This window comes from Prinia subflava, chromosome 8 (assembly GCF_021018805.1).
Source record: "Prinia subflava isolate CZ2003 ecotype Zambia chromosome 8, Cam_Psub_1.2, whole genome shotgun sequence".
In the NCBI taxonomy this organism is placed as follows: domain Eukaryota; kingdom Metazoa; phylum Chordata; class Aves; order Passeriformes; family Cisticolidae; genus Prinia; species Prinia subflava.
The window spans coordinates 19,133,803-19,149,033 of NC_086254.1; the positions used below are offsets into that span (position 1 = coordinate 19,133,803).

A 15,231-nucleotide genomic window follows, 5' to 3' on the forward strand; every position below is an offset into this window, starting at 1 on the left:
GGGGCTGTGGGGATCAGTCCCTGTGGGGCTGTGGGGATCGATGGCTCTGGGGATCAGTCCCTAGGGCTGTGGAGATCCATCCCCTTGAAGCTCTGGGGATGGATCCCTGTGGGGCTCCGAGTGTCAGCCCCACACAGGGCTGTGGGGATCAGTCCCAGTGTGGCAGCCCCCGGTGCCCGATTCCATGGACAGGCCGCACGCTGGTGGTTTACAAAAGAGACTTTATTGCTGCGCTGCTGCCTGGGCACAGCTAGGGACAGGCGAGGATCACCCCCAGCCCCGTTGCTCAGACAGAACCCACGTGAAAACTGCCTGTGGGCCCACAAGAGACTCTGTGAGGGCAGGCTACCTGCGGGCTGGGGCCCGCACCGGGCTGGGAACCACCAGCAGCCAAGAGCTGGTGCCTGGTGCCTCCCCACACCGGGAGCCTCGGGGCCACCGGCGTCTCAGGGCTGCCTGCAGCCGGCACACGGAACAGACCGGTCACACCTTCTGTGGGGAGGGAAGCTGCGGCAGGACCCCGAGGCCAGGACAGCACTGGACAACTTGAAGGAAAATAATTCTTAAAGGAAAAGCAAGTTTATATATTGGGTTATGTGAACAGCAGCAGCCTCGTGCTGGGGGAGCAGGATGGGGAGTGCGGGGCTGAGGCTTGCAGCAGGGGCTGAGTATGTAAGAGCCAAGTGGGGCTGAGCCAGGCAGAGCCCCCAAGCCACTGTGCTGCCTTCATGCTGCCTCACTCAGGGCATGGAGTGAAGCTGCAGAAAGCAGGACACAGTGAGGAAAGCACAGGACATGGGCATGGGTATGAGCCTGAGCTGTGCCAGGACCCCTGCAGGAAGCAGACGCTCGGAAGTGCTCAAGGTTTGGTGCTGGACAGGTGTCAAGGCCTCTTTCTGATGGTCTAGAGCCTCACATGGCAGCAGTGCATCCCATATCCCTCTGGAAACAAGTCCCTAGCCGTGGTGGCTGCTCCAGCATCGCTGCCTGGGTGTCCCCCTCTCCCAGGACAGCAAGTGTGGGCCTCACTGCCTGCTGCCACCACCTCTGTGGGTGTGGAGGGAGCAGATCCAGCACCCCACCTCCAGCTGCTCCCTGCCCCTGGGACTTCCCATGGACCCTGGATCTCTGGCAGCCAGATCTGTGACCCGTGCAGGAAGCCTGCAGCTTGCACTATTCCTGCCACAGCCCTGGGGCACAGCGGGGAGGAGCAGCGGGCCCCAGCTGTGTGACACCCCACAGGAACCCAAGGCAGGCCCAGCTGCAGGATGGCTTCGTGCAAAGGTCACCCAGTCCTTGGGAGAGCAGAGAGGAGCAGCCCCACCTGCCCCACGCCAGCTCAGCTTTGTCATGCACTGCCCATCAACAGGACTTGCTCAGCTCTTCCCTCCCGTGCACCAGCTGCATCCCAGTTCCTCTGGTCCCCCGAAGGTGCAGCCGGGTTTGGTGCTGGGAGTCTTCCTGCCTGCGGGGCAGCTGTGCAGCCTGGCACAGGGTGGTGTGGGCTGGTGGGCTACTTGCAGGAAGCTTTCTTGACACCAGGTTTTTCTCATGGAGGACTCTTGAACTTTCAGTTCTACAGCAATTGTCTTGGGATCAGCACTCTCCAGCTGGGTCAGGGCCCTGTCACTCAAACCCATCTTCAGGTGTGGGGCAAGAAGGCTGCAGCAGGAATGGTCTCTGAGGGTGATTTAGTAGTGTAAGAAAAACAGTTCCGTGTTCCTAATGTTTATGTGCTAACACTAAAATATAAAATACACCTTGTACAAGCAGGCAGGGGATTGGCGTCGGCTCTGCAGGGTAAGAAGGATGCATTGTGTACGCTTCCCTGGGGCTCCAGGGCAGGGAGAGCTCGAAATGTGAGTGATAATGTGTTCAGCTGTCATCCACAACCCTCGTGCTCTGCAGCCTGTCCTACTCGCTGTCACTCTTGTCCACCAGTACCGCGTCAGTCTCCTCCGTGATCTCCAGCAGTGTGTGCACGTCGGGGCTCTCCCCACGCATCAGATCTGAATTCTCTCCTTCCTCTCCACCAACCTCCACCAGCTCTGTGGCTTTCACCTCCACCTCACCCTCTCTTATTTTCTTGACATGGAAAGTGAAGGGTGGTACTTTGTAGACGGCTGTCTTGGACCTGGCATAGATGGTGTGGTCAGGGGTGAAAGACTTCCTCAGTTTGTCCCGAGAGCTCTTCATCTTCTCTCTCCTTTCGTTAGTCACAATTTTAGTGCCCAGTTTGTTCATCCTCTTCTCCAGGTTGTGGCGGGTCTTCTCCAAGTTGTGGCGGGTCTTCTCCAGATTTTCCTTGGTCTTTAGCTTAGTCTTTTCCATCTTCTCCTTTGAGAATGCCTTCTTAAAGTCATCCACCCTTTTCATGCCGCTCCTTTTGATGCGTTCTGCCCGTGACTCCTCAATAATCTCTTCAATTTCCACCTCCTCATCTGAGGAGAGCTGGATGTGATCCTCCTCTGCATGGTCCTCACCCACAGGGGCCTCCTCACCCTCACCTTCCTTCTCCAGCTTTTCACCTTCCTTTAGGGACTTGCTGATGCTCAGTTTAGATGGGAGCTTCACTTCATCCTGCAAGACACAGAGCGGAGCCAGTGAGACACACAGACATCGGCAACCCTAGAGCCAGCCCATCCTCCCTTCCACAGTGCCACAGAGACTTTGGCCTCCACCCAGCTAAACACACCCAGGTACCTCAGGCCTGGGCTCATCCTCCCTTACTGCAGCTGATAAGTTACAGTGACGAGGATCTGCTTAGGATTCTCCCGTACCAGGACTGAGGGACCAGCTCTGCTCACCTCACATCACTCATCTCTGATGCCAGAAGTATGGAAAAGGCAGCCCAGCACTGAAAATGGAGCCTTTTCCCTTCTTTCTCTGCCTGTGTCACAGTCCTGTGCCCTCCAGTTCCATCTTTATCCCAGGATCTGGCCATCACAGCCCCTCACTCCTGGCTGCAGGACAGTGGTCTTCAGGCCTCCAGCCTGGCCAAGTCCAGCTGCAGCCCTGCAGGGCTGCAGAGGCATGGCCAGAGCTGAGAGTCTGGCCACAGCACCAGCATGCACACACTGTCCTGGCTGCCCCCAGGCTGCACTCAGACTTTCTCAAGGCCTCAGGATCCAGATGCGGGGCTGGGACATCTCTTGGGATGCAGCAGGCTGCCCTGTTTTCCCTATTTCTCCACTGGGGAATAAGTTAGAGAATTTGCCCGAGTCCATATCTGGAGATGGTGGAGAGACAGTGGTCCCAGCTCACACAGCCTGGTCTGCAAGGATACACAGCTGTACTTGGGACAGGGCTAGATTCATTCAGCTTCTCCACAAGGCTGAGCCAGCCAAGTTTCTGATCCCAGTGGCAGAGGACAAGAATGTGCCTGGGAGAGGGGCACAGGTCTGGAGCGGGGTTGGTTTTCATCTGAGCAGCACATAGCATGCGTCCCTGCTGCAGTGATTCACCTCTCTGTTCCCAGGACAGGCTGGAAATAGCCCATCACTGTACAGAGAGTCACAGCTGCAGAGCTGCACGCTTGGAAATGTATTGCCCAAGCAGTTTTAATCTACAGAGCTGGGTGGGAGGGGTGGGAGCTGCCAGGACCAGCGCTGTCAGAAATCCAGCAGCAGCCAAAGGGCAATGTGTGGAACGGGCACACAGCACGTGGAGCTGCTGGGCTGAAGTTTGGAGAAAAGCCTGAGCAGCAGGACAGCCAGGTGCCATTCTGAGTCCTGGGGCAGGCAGCAGCAGGATGGAGCAAGGATGGGATTCCAGTCCTGCACTGTCAGGAACCAGTCCCAGGGACATCAAGGAGCAGTCCCTGGTGTACCCCAAGTTCTTGAAGTGCATGGCAAACCCTGGAACACCGGCAGTGATTTCCTGCCCCTGGCCTGGGGCCCTGGGACCCCGGAGAGTGACTCTGCTGTGGCACCTCCCATGCTCTGTGTGTCACAGCAGCTGCCACTGCTCCACTGCAGCCGTGCAGGAATGAGCTGCACAGGTGCCAAGAGGCAGGACACCAGGGACGGTCATTCCATCAAGCATGAGGAGGGGCTGCCACGGGACAGAACGTCCCGGTCCCCGCTCAGCGCCGGAAGGGACGGCGTGTGTGTGTGCACACCCTCACCGCACGCCACTGCCCCGGCTGACCAAGGTCACTGCCACTCTGTGGCTCTGGCCTGAGCTCCTGGACAGAGGCAGGAGGACATGTCCTCCCTGCAGACATGGGTGCTGTGCCCAGCCCTTTGCCTGTCTTCCCTTGCACCCCTGGAGAAGTGACACAACTTATTGAATACATGACTCCAGCACAGCTTCACCTGGGTGAAATCCAGATCCTCTCAGCTGCTTTCTCATTTTTTCCCCAAGCATAGGTTCTGTTCATTGGGCCAGCTGAAGTTCTGAAAGCACAAGGGCATCTGGAGAAACCTTTGTGAGCAGTGAAAAGCCAGCTCCTTGGAGCACTGGGCTCAGTGAGGATGGCACGGGCTGCAGTGCAGGGTGTGTGATGAAAACACAGAGCCTGCTGGAGCAGTGCTTTTGTTCTGGGTTTTCTGCAGAGCAGAGACCTGTGCTGGGTGAAGCTCTTCATCCTCCAGATCACGTGTCAGGTCTCACATACTTTGTGGAGATTAGGGTGAAGTGGCCAACATGTGTTTTCTTCATTTGATGAGCCACTTCAGCAGAAAACAATACACACGTTCTCCTGAGGGCCAGGTCAGTCCAGGGCAAACCCACATCATGGGGAAGGCAGGGATCCTGTTCTCCACAACAACACCTGCCAGAGTAATCCCAGAAACTTCCAGGGACCCTGCCCAAGCAGCAGAACATCAGGAACTCCAGCCACTTCCTTCCCTCTGAGGCAACACAATGAGCCAGAACAAAGGCATCCCCCTCTTGCCTGGCACGGCTTTCCCTGGAAATGGGCCACATCCTGCAAACCCTGATCCTATCAGCCCCTTGTGAGCTGCAGAATATGTGTTTGCAGAAACACCACCTCAATAACTCCACGTCTGTCACATAAATAACAACCTTTCCTCGTGCTAAACCAATATATCCAGCTCCTGACTGAATTTTCTGATGTGATGTGATGGGCTGTGCCAGCAATGCTCCCATCCAGCCTCAGCAGCATCCTGCAGCTCTTCCCTCAGAGCCACGAAGACATGGCCAGCAGCAGCTCTGGATACATGGGACAGTGGAAGCAAGTCCTCTTGGGGTGCCTGCAGCTCTCCCTGATCCTGCACTGTACCTGGAGAGCAGAGCTGCCCAGCTCTGTGATTCCCACGGGCTGCATTCGGACACTTCTCCCACTTCTGCCAGCCCTGCTCCATCCCCACAGCCCAACCCCAGCCCTGCAGAGCCCACAGCTCTGCTCTTGCCTCTGTCGGGAGGCACCTCATGGATCAGACCCAGAGGCACAGAGGGAGCACAGCCCTTCCCAAACGAGGATCCCAGCCCTCCCCTTGGGACTGTTTCCCAGAGCTTTTCTCCAGCTGTGTTTGGGAAACCCTTCATGTCGTGGTCCCAGCCTCTCTCTCCTAGGCATGGTATAATTCCTGCACTTCCCACGCCCAGCCCACCTCCTCCTCACTGATTGCTGACCTGACCAGTAGATAACCAGCTGGGGGACCACCAGAGGATTTTCTGCAGTGTTCTAAGGGACAGGTCCCAGAGTCCAGGCTCACCTGCACTCAGGGAGCATTGCTGTGTGTTCAGGCACAGCACAGTTGCTGTGAGAACACCCACACCTCTGGCACATCTTAATGGGAACTGGCACGTTCTGTTGAGCATCCCTTGCATGTACCTCCCTCCTGCACGCAGGCACTGCCCAAAAGCCACCAGGGAGTCTCCTCTTCCCTACCTGAGAGGTTTCCCCCATGGGGATGGGGAGCTGCATGGTGTGGGCAGGACATTCCTGCAGGCACAGGCATGGAGGATAATGGGACGTGACTGGAACAATCAAGAACCATCCCAGGCCCAGGGGTGGCTGCTGCACAAATCCCTGCTCCAAGCAAAGCATTATGCTCTCTGCACTTCATTTCACTCATGACTCATCCAGCTGAGCCACATTTTTAACACCAGGCATTCTATTTTTACTTGGAAAACACTGATCCTGAAGTGGGTGAGTCCAAAATCCTGGGTCTTGGCATCCCTGCCTGTTGGGGTGTTCAAAACCTGGCTCCCAATCAGCAGAGGCAAACCAGTTCTGTCCTCTCTGCTTGGATCCAACTGGCACAAGTACAGCGGGTAAACAACATTTTTTCAGAAGATTTTGGTCCCAGCAGCAGCAAACTCTGGCCCTACTCTGTGTACAGTGCAGAGCTGCACCCAGCAGCAGGACAGGGACCGGGAGCCTGCGTTATCCCTGCAGCACAGACCTCCCGGCATTAGCTGTGCTTTGGGAAGCTCCCTGGCACCGGGCCGATCCATCTGTGGCCTTTGTGGGCACCCAGAGGGGCCTCAGTGCCCACAGCCAGCCCCAAAGGCAGCTGGCTGCCAGCTGCCCTGTGTCCTCCTACTTCAAACAATTCCGAGCTGTTGGATCCTCTCTCCCCGGCTCCCCTGAGTGGGCTTTTATCTGACATTGTTTTCGAGTTCCCTGGCAGTGAGTCACCCGCAGCCCACGGCCATGGACACCCGCCTGGTTGCTACAACACACGTAAACACTTCCCCTGGCGTATAAAAGGCCAAGGAGACACAGAGCTGAGCTGCATTCCCAGTCAGTGTGCAAGAAACAGAGTCCCAGCACTCCCAGCCACTCCAGTCTCCAGTTGGAAGGTTTAATGGAAGGTTCTCACATGCACATGCAAATCACATCTGCAATTCATTTCACTCCATTATTTTTACACAACTGCAACAGCACAAACAGTGAGTTTGGTTGACATTTGCAGCCATAACATGCAGAAGATGACCAGCTCACATTCCTGGGCTCCACTATGACCAAATTGGGCTGATCGCAACACGGGGTGAGCTCCTCCTGCACCCCAGCCCTCCCTCTGCCCACCCCAGGCAGCACAGCCCGGCCCTGGCCTCGGGGAGGATTAGGAGGAGCTTGGGCAGCAAACAGCCCTCCAGGTCAGGTCAAACTGTGCCAGAGGAGAACAAGCTCTGCTCTCCCGTTGCCATGATAACTGCTCTGCTCTGCCAGGCCTCAGAGGACACTGTTTCATGCTGACCTTCCAGCAGTGTCATGGGAAGGAGGATTCAGCCTATTCCTGAGTAATAGCAGCATGCCTGAGAAGCATCCTGAGCCCAGCAGGGCTCAAGAGTGTCCAGATACCCTGCACAGACAAGGCTGTGCTTTTCTCTCCAATGACTTGGTGGAACAGACTCTGAAATTACTAGATTGCTAGATTTTTTTTTTTTTTTTTGCTGGATCACAAAAAAATAAAAAGGCTTCTCTTCCATCTGACACTCTCCTTGAAAATGAGTTTTCTCTAGCAGCTTTGTCCAGAGACCACAAGAGGGGGTGGACTTGGTTCACCCTCACTGTCTCCTGGAATAGTCCTGTCCACCCAGGTGGCCATTCCCAATAGACAGTGCTGCACACGCTGCTGGGTGACCCCCAAAGGGCAGCTGGAGCTTGGGGCTTTTTGTCCAGTAGCTGCACAGTCACAGGAAGGCAACAGGCCACTGTGGCCTCTGTGGCCTAAATGTTATATGAACAGAATACTCATTAAAGTCATCACTTCAGTGTGTGCAGGGCCTGACTCCAAGCAGGCAGCGCCAGGGGCTGTGGGCAGACAGAAATGGGAAATGCTGCAGGGGCTGCCCGAGGCATTGAAAACTTATATCACAGTTTGTGCTCTCTGCCTGTTTTACCTGTTTAAAACAACAACTTCAAACCATTTCACAACCACAAACTAACACTCACAAGAAGCTTGGGGAGGTGGGTGTTCCAGGGCTGTGTTTCAGAGGGAGAAATGGCAGCTCAAAGGACAGGTGGGATTTGCCCAGTCACAGCACAGCCAGCAGAGCCAACTGCCCCTGGCCACTTGCCCTTCATGCAAGCCACAAAGCAGCTCCTCCCTCACAGATGGCCTGAGGGAAAATCCCAGCTCCTCACACCCACGCTCATGCAGCAAGCACATTAGTCAGCAGCAGGATCAGCCTGGCAGGTCTGAGAGCCTGAGGCAGCCCCAAGCAGGCAAGAAGCAAAGGCTTGGAATCAGCAGCTCCCAGAGCTTCGGAAGAGGTTCAGAGTGATCTTCGGGGGGTGCCGCTGGCGAGGCCCTAAACTGCTGCCTCCTCGTGTGTCTTCCTCTGCCCTGGGCCTGTCTCCACGGGCTGGGCTCAGAGGGCAGTCCCTGGCGAAGACTCAAGGCACACGCGCGGCATCTTCTCGGGCTGAGATGAGGAAAACTGCGTTTCAATGGCCGGGGAAAGGAAGCACAATGGAAACACTTACCTGCTCCTGCCGGGAATCTGGTTAAGAACACGCCAACAGTGATCCGGGTTAGCACGAGAACAGGCAGAGAGAAAAGGCACAGGGGTATGTTTTAGTAATGGGAGAAGCCAGGAAGCAGAATTTGACAGAAAAGAGAGTCAGCAAAGATCTGTGAGATGGAAGAGTGTCTTGTCTGGGATTCAGGAGGTCCCAGGAGACACAGGATCCCTTCTGTGGGTTCAGGCACGTTCCCACTGACACTGCTCATAGTCACAGGCATTCAGAGTCGCCTGTTGGGGATGTCTCCCTTTGCTGTAGTGTAGCTGAACTCAAAGTTTGCTTTTAAGTATAAGATCGTGAAAAAAGGGTGGTGATTTTAAACCCCTGTGTTTACTGATTCAAGTGCAGAGGCTGCAGAGATTGAAACAGGCGTGTGTAACTCCAGAACTCTATCCTGGTTTTGTCACGTACTGACCTTACCCTAAACCAGCGCCAGATAATTCCCAGCAGCTCCCAGATCTCTGCACCCAGTGACACAGCAAAGTCAGGCATGGCCACAACTCTGGGTCCCAAGGGCTGGACAAAGTTTGTCTCCAGTAGTGCCAAGAGGTTCATGAAAAGAGAAGCCTCAAGCCTTAGGGGTGAGACTTTTGAGTCCTGCAGTAAGAAGTTACCAAGGAATACTGCTGAGAGGAAAATATCTAAAATATGAGGGGAAATACCAAATCAGGTTTGGATTAGGTGAATGTTAGAGGGATAAATAGTTCATTCTCAAGTAGCATCTCCCTGACTAGCAGAGTCCTCCCAGGCTCTGTAATTCTGGGTGTTGCGCAATCTGCCTGGCACTTCTTTTTATCAGGCACGTCCAGTTACCCTGTGTCCTGGACGCTGTGTCTGAAAAGCTGGATCTGCTTCATGAGCTGTGAGAAACAGCAGCCTGGTACAGAGCTGGTGCAAAGGAAGGGAGGGAGGGTGGGGAGAGGAGGAGGCTGTGCTTGGAAAAATGCTTTTGCCTTTAGTGAGTCAGAAGAGAGGCAGGGCTGTAGGAAACAGAGAAGTAAATAGATCGAGAGTGAAAAGGAGTTTTTTTCCCCTTCTGACAGCATTAAAAAGTTTTGATGCCATGATCAGTCTGTTTGTATCTCTGGCTTTGCTCTCAGATCTACTCCTCCCGGATAAATCTGTCTGAGCTGACAGATGACTTTGGAGCTGCTCCTGAGCAGCAAAGCAGCAAAGATGGGGTTTGTATTACAGATGATTTGCAGACACTGACATTTGCATCCTGACATAAAGCTGGAGACTAAACATCCTGAGACTTTTTACTCTAAATATTTAATTCTCCTTTACTGATACTGCACATTTTGTTTCTGCTCTTTGTCTATATCACAGCTGGACAGTGGCCCCACAATTCTTCAGGTGCCCTGTAAGTTATAGGAGATTTTGCAGAATCAAGAGGACAATCCCAAATAGGATAAAAGAGGGCTAAGCCTGTTGCTGAATTGTTTATGAGTCATTGCTGTACCTTCTGGGTTGTGTATCTGAGAGGCCTGAGGGAAGAATATGTGATCAGGAGGGATATTACCTTGGGCTTGTTTTCATGAGCCACTACTCATCCAATCTAACCCTATCCCAATGGCTGGGCAGCCTCTGGCCCTTTGCTCTGAGACAATTTTTGGCTGCACAGCTCAGTCTGGAACTATAATGGTGAAAGGATTTTAGCAAAGCAAACAGTTCTGGCACCAACTGCTTATAAATAATAGCTGAGCAATTAAATATTAATGCAGTTGATACTAGACTGCAACAGAGAAATCCATGCTCCAGAGTTGTCTACTAGTAGGCTGGTAATCTGAACTAAAAAAAATCCTAAGAGTCAGAGCTATTAACATCCTGACTCTTTTTTAAGGCTCAGTCTCCTCTGCATTATTACCTCGAGACTCTAATAATTCCGTAATATGCAGAGAATATGCAAGATTTTTGTACATTGGGATATTCATGTGGCCCCCTTGCAATGGAGGCAGCACTGACTGGATTTGCAGTGAAAGGGACACCCGCTTTTTATTTTAAAGTATTATCAGAAAATAAATACAGTGCCTGCTGCAATGCAAATCCCTGCTGTGACCCACTGGGAACAGAGATGGGTGTTCCAGCACAGAGAGCTCTCAGCCACGTGGAGCCAGCTGGTCTTGCAGGAAAAGCACCTCATGGGTATCTGGTGCCTATGCCTATCTCAGTGCTGTCACCCAAATTGCTTTGGAAATTCCTATTTCCTTTTTAATGCTGGTAGCTGGGCAAGCTCCACTGAACTGCAGGCACGTCACCCGCCCAGGCTGTCCCTCAGGCCTGTGGATCTTGCTGGCTCTTGTCATTGCTCCACTGCCATTAAACTCATCATGAATGAGTTTCTGAATGATTAATTTGAAACAAAACCATAGCTCAGGGCAGCTGCCATTCTGTTTGGGCGGTGGAGAAAGGCTGTAGCCTGGGGGCAGTGGGTTTGTATGCCCTGAGATCCCTGCCCTGTGCTTCTTCTCAGCCCCCTGAGCTCATGTACTTTTCCACACTCTCTTTTGAGGAGCACAGACCCAAAACCGAGGCAGTTTCAGGTCTGGCCTCTGAATCTGTCCCATTAATGCATGGGTTTGAAATCTACCCCTCCTTCTCTTGATGCACAGTCTTGCTGCTCCCATCCGTATAAGGCCCACGCCAGCACAAAGCCAGGCTGGGCTATTTATACTCCCCTGCCCAGCCCTACCCACCCAACACTGCAGGGCTGGGATCCAGGTCCCACCCTGCTCTCCCAACAGCACAGCCCTTCCCATGGAATCTCACACAGCTCAGAGCAGCCACAAAGCCCCGGGGAGAGCAGATGAGCCCCACTGGAGCCTCTGAGCAGGACAGCGTGGGGAGCACTCACAGCCCTTGGACAGAGGCTGCTCCTCCCAACAAAAACCCCTGCACACCCTGAGCCAGAGCTGCCACAGCTCGGCGCCCACACGAGCCTCAAAATAAAGGACCAGCACACTTTAGAAATTCAATACTCCGAGTGCTGCGAGGGTTTGTCCAGTTATAACAAAATCAGCCTTTGGCATTTGCAGGAATAAGTTTAATTGTCAAAAACTGGAGGAAAATGCCAGGCTTACATAAAGTGCCACGTGCCACTCTCCAGGCACAAAGTCTGGTTTCAGAGCAGTAGCTGCTTGCACAGGACATCCATTATTTAACCATGAACTGCAGTAACCAGCCCCAGGTTCAGGATCCTAAAACCAGGTGATTTGGGATGAAGTCACTTCAGTTTGTTTTTACTAGCAACCACTCTCATGGAATTTTTTGGTGCCCTGATTTCTCTGAAAGACAGCAGCCTGGGACAGAGGCACAAAGGAAGCTCTGAGCTCAATTCCCAGGGGCTGCTGGGCAGTGCAGGCACTCACTGACATCAGACTTTTTAGGAAGGTAAGTTCTGCCCTGAACATCTGCACAGACAGTGGCCTGTCAAAGCTGCCACCTCTGCTTTAGCTCGGCAAGTTTTCAAAAGAGAAAAATGGGGCAATTTGGAGGGGTACGGTTGTTTTTGAGTTTTATTCTAAAGAATCGATCTAATTCCCTGCATTTAAGTCTATACAAAAACTCTTAACTCAGAGAAATCAGACCAGTTCCTGGCAAAATCAGCTAAAAGAGGGTAAATAAGTGAGAAAATGCAAGCATGGATGGGACTGAGAGTGATACCTGTAAACGTTCTACTCAATACTTCCCCTCGGCCAGGACTGACTGATATCCAGCCCTGCACTTTCTCCCCCAAATTTTGAAACTAACACAGCAGATGTGCTCAGGATCATGCCACAGGTCAGGCTTTCCCTGATAAAAATATGGTTTTCATCTCCTCCTAATTTACAGTGAGCAAAACACAATTCTCACAGGCAGTCTGACTTCCCTCTAAGGTGCAAAAGATCTTATTTGCAGTCCTAAAATAATCCCTCCACAATGGCTGAAGCCTCAGGACTCAATGCTGAGACAACAATCAAACATCAAGAACCAGCAAAGAGCTCATTTATCTTTACCTCCTTTATTTCTTCCAGCTGCAGAACTGTGCAATAATGAACCCTACAGACAAGACTTCTTGCTCTGCTCAGATCTCTCACACAAAAATAGACACTTCTGCGATTATGGAATTTTTTACATCTCTTAGTATAAGTTTATCTCTTGTTCTCCAAAAGAAAAGACTAATAAATCTTTGAACTTTTTGCCACAGCAACTGAAAACAAACAGGAGTCACCACCAGCTGGGGAAAGTAGCTTTCCCTGAGTCAGAAAGGAGCAATAATGTGCTCAGCACTGCAGAATTATTTACATGACCTGTAAGGTACCCAACAAACATTTTGATAGGTGGGGGCTCTGAGAAGTGAGATATTGAATTAGATGAGAGTTCTTTTGTAATGATTTGGTTTTAACTGTAGACACCCTTAGGAAAGCAAAGGGAATTCCTCAGTTAACCCCCAGGTGGACCCCAGAGCTGGATGCTTTCCCACTGGGGCTGGGGCTGCTCTGGTTCCACAGCAGTGCCAGCGTGTCCACGAGGGCACAAACAGCTCCATTTCACGTGCTGTAAGTCTGGAGAATTCCTTACCTGTGCTCTGTGACATTCAAATCACACTAAATTCCATGCTGGGAAATTATCCCAAATCCCAAATAATTTCTTCCCCTAATATCTGCATGATTCCTCAAGTCCCTGGCACAGCCCCTGGCCAAACCCCTCTGTCTGTCCTCACCACAGCACCAAGGGCAGGCCCCAAGCCTTTAGAAGCAGGATTGCTTTTTCATATTCAAAAAGAAACTCTGCTCAATATCAATAAGCCACAGCAAACCAAGACAAACTGCTCATGAAACACTAACCTGCAGATGTTTGGGATGCTTCCCGAGGACCTTGAACCTTGCCAACTTCCTACCTATTTCCGTAACTGACATGGAATGTTATGTTTAAACAATTCCCTTCACTCCTCTCATTTTGCAGTGCTTGTTGCTTCTATTTTATTTTTCCATGGATAGATTGATACAAAGAGCTTGTAATAAATCCACACACATATATCTGGCTATAGCTGGTTGTGTTTCCTGTATGACCTGAACAGGCTCAAGTATTTCAGCCTTTCAGCCCTGATAAAACAACAAATGCTCAAGCTCTGAACCAGGGAGTCCCACAGACCCTGTACGTATCCGACCCCGAACCTGTCATGAGCCATTCACCCTCAAACCTCACCATTCTCCCTTTTATTCTGCTTTTCTTCTCTCTCTTCCCATGATCAGCACTCGAAGCTTCTCCATTTGTTCCCAGCGCTGGCTATTATTAACCCAGAGGCTTTCAACTGTAGCATTAACTGTTTCACTCACTTTTCTCCTGTGGCCCAATAGAAGAGTTTGCTCTGATGTACAAAACTGACTCCAGGCAGGAAACCTGACAGAATCACGTTCCTTTCTCTCTCCTTATTTAATGTTAAGTGAAAACTCCAACACTTAGTGTGGGGGGTGAACATCAAACAAACCAAAGCTGTTATTGAGACCAAACAACAAGGAGGTTCAAGGCTTGCAGGATGCAGAAGAAAATTGATGAGAATTGTACAAGCCCTCAGCAAAGGCCACCCTGAGCACTGCCAAGCTCAGGGGGCTGGGCTGGATTTTCTCTGACAGCTCTATCTGCCCTGGCTGGACAGACTAATCCTGGGGCTGGGGTTACTATCACTCGTTACCAGATGCATGTCACAAATCTGAAATATTATCAGTCTCCACGTAGCCATACACATGGTGTCTCTTGGTAGAAGAGACGTTGGCAGATGGATTTACAACACCCCCTTCCAGATCCCAGAGCACTATTGCTCTTTGTTGAGATAAGCAGTAAAATCAGGTTATTTTGATACTTCTGGGCCATTGCAGTGAGTTCTTAGGGCCTCATTCCCTATCCGCATTAAAATTCCTGTTAAATGGGACAATTCTATCAAACTTTGTCTCAGGACACACAGAAAAAAACGTTAAACCACAAATGAGAGTGACGAGGGACCCGCCTCAGTTTGGACTGCCGTGCAATCTGGGGAGTTTGTGAGAGGGCTGGGCCCAACATGCAACGTGACAGGACCCTCAGCAAAGAAAACACCCGCTGGCAGGATGTAAAGACACAGTGAAAACACTTCCTTACCTGATAGATCATGACTTTGAAGTTCCTGCGTTTCAGGAGCTCTGCTTCGTTGGCCTCCAGCTTCTTGATCTGCCCAGCTTGCTTCTCCAGGTTCTGCCGCACTGTCTTCACGTTGACGCTCACCTTGCGCACCTTCTCCAGCATTTTGTTGACGGTGTTGCTGGTGGTGGTGTGTGCCTTGGTCAGCTTGGTCAGCTCTCCCTGGATGCTGGTCACTGCGCTATCCATCTCCTGCTGCCTCTCCTCCAGCTGTGTTTGGGTCAGCTGGATCTGATCCACGGCTCCGATGATCTTGTCCAGAAGGGTCAGCACCATCACGCCGTTGATCTGGTCCGTTTTGATGGGCTCGTCGGGCGCCTGCTCCTCCGAGGTCTCAGAAACAGTGGGTGGCTCGATGATTTGCAAGGTAGTGTCCTCCATGGTGGCTCGGGAGTCCTGGCTCACGGAGCCCGGAGAAGCTGTCACTGCAGGGAGAGAGCAGGGAAAACTGAGCCCGAGCCTCGGCTAAACTCCGCACTGGGAGACACGCCAGGAATGGGGAGCGCAGCGAGCGAGCGTCTGTGCTGAAATTCAAATGGCACAGCTCCGCACAGCCGTCCAGTGGAACTGCCCTGCAAAATTTTCCAGGCTTGCAGGTCATTGGCTGACTCCACCTCAGCTATAGAAAAGGA

At 52.2% G+C, this 15,231-nt stretch overlaps 1 protein-coding gene across 1 annotated transcript; it reads right to left on the reverse strand.

Moving 5' to 3' along the window:
- Positions 1 to 204: 204 nt before the first annotated feature.
- Positions 205 to 15,202, reverse strand: CAVIN1 (caveolae associated protein 1). The gene is made up of 2 exons (XM_063403878.1): positions 14,561 to 15,202; positions 205 to 2,580 (listed from the first exon to the last, which is right to left on the reverse strand). Exons 1-2 carry the CDS (start codon positions 14,978 to 14,980, stop codon positions 1,915 to 1,917), a joined length of 1,086 nt encoding a protein of 361 aa, XP_063259948.1. The 5' UTR covers positions 14,981 to 15,202; the 3' UTR covers positions 205 to 1,914.
- Between the last annotated feature and the right edge of the window lie 29 nt (positions 15,203 to 15,231).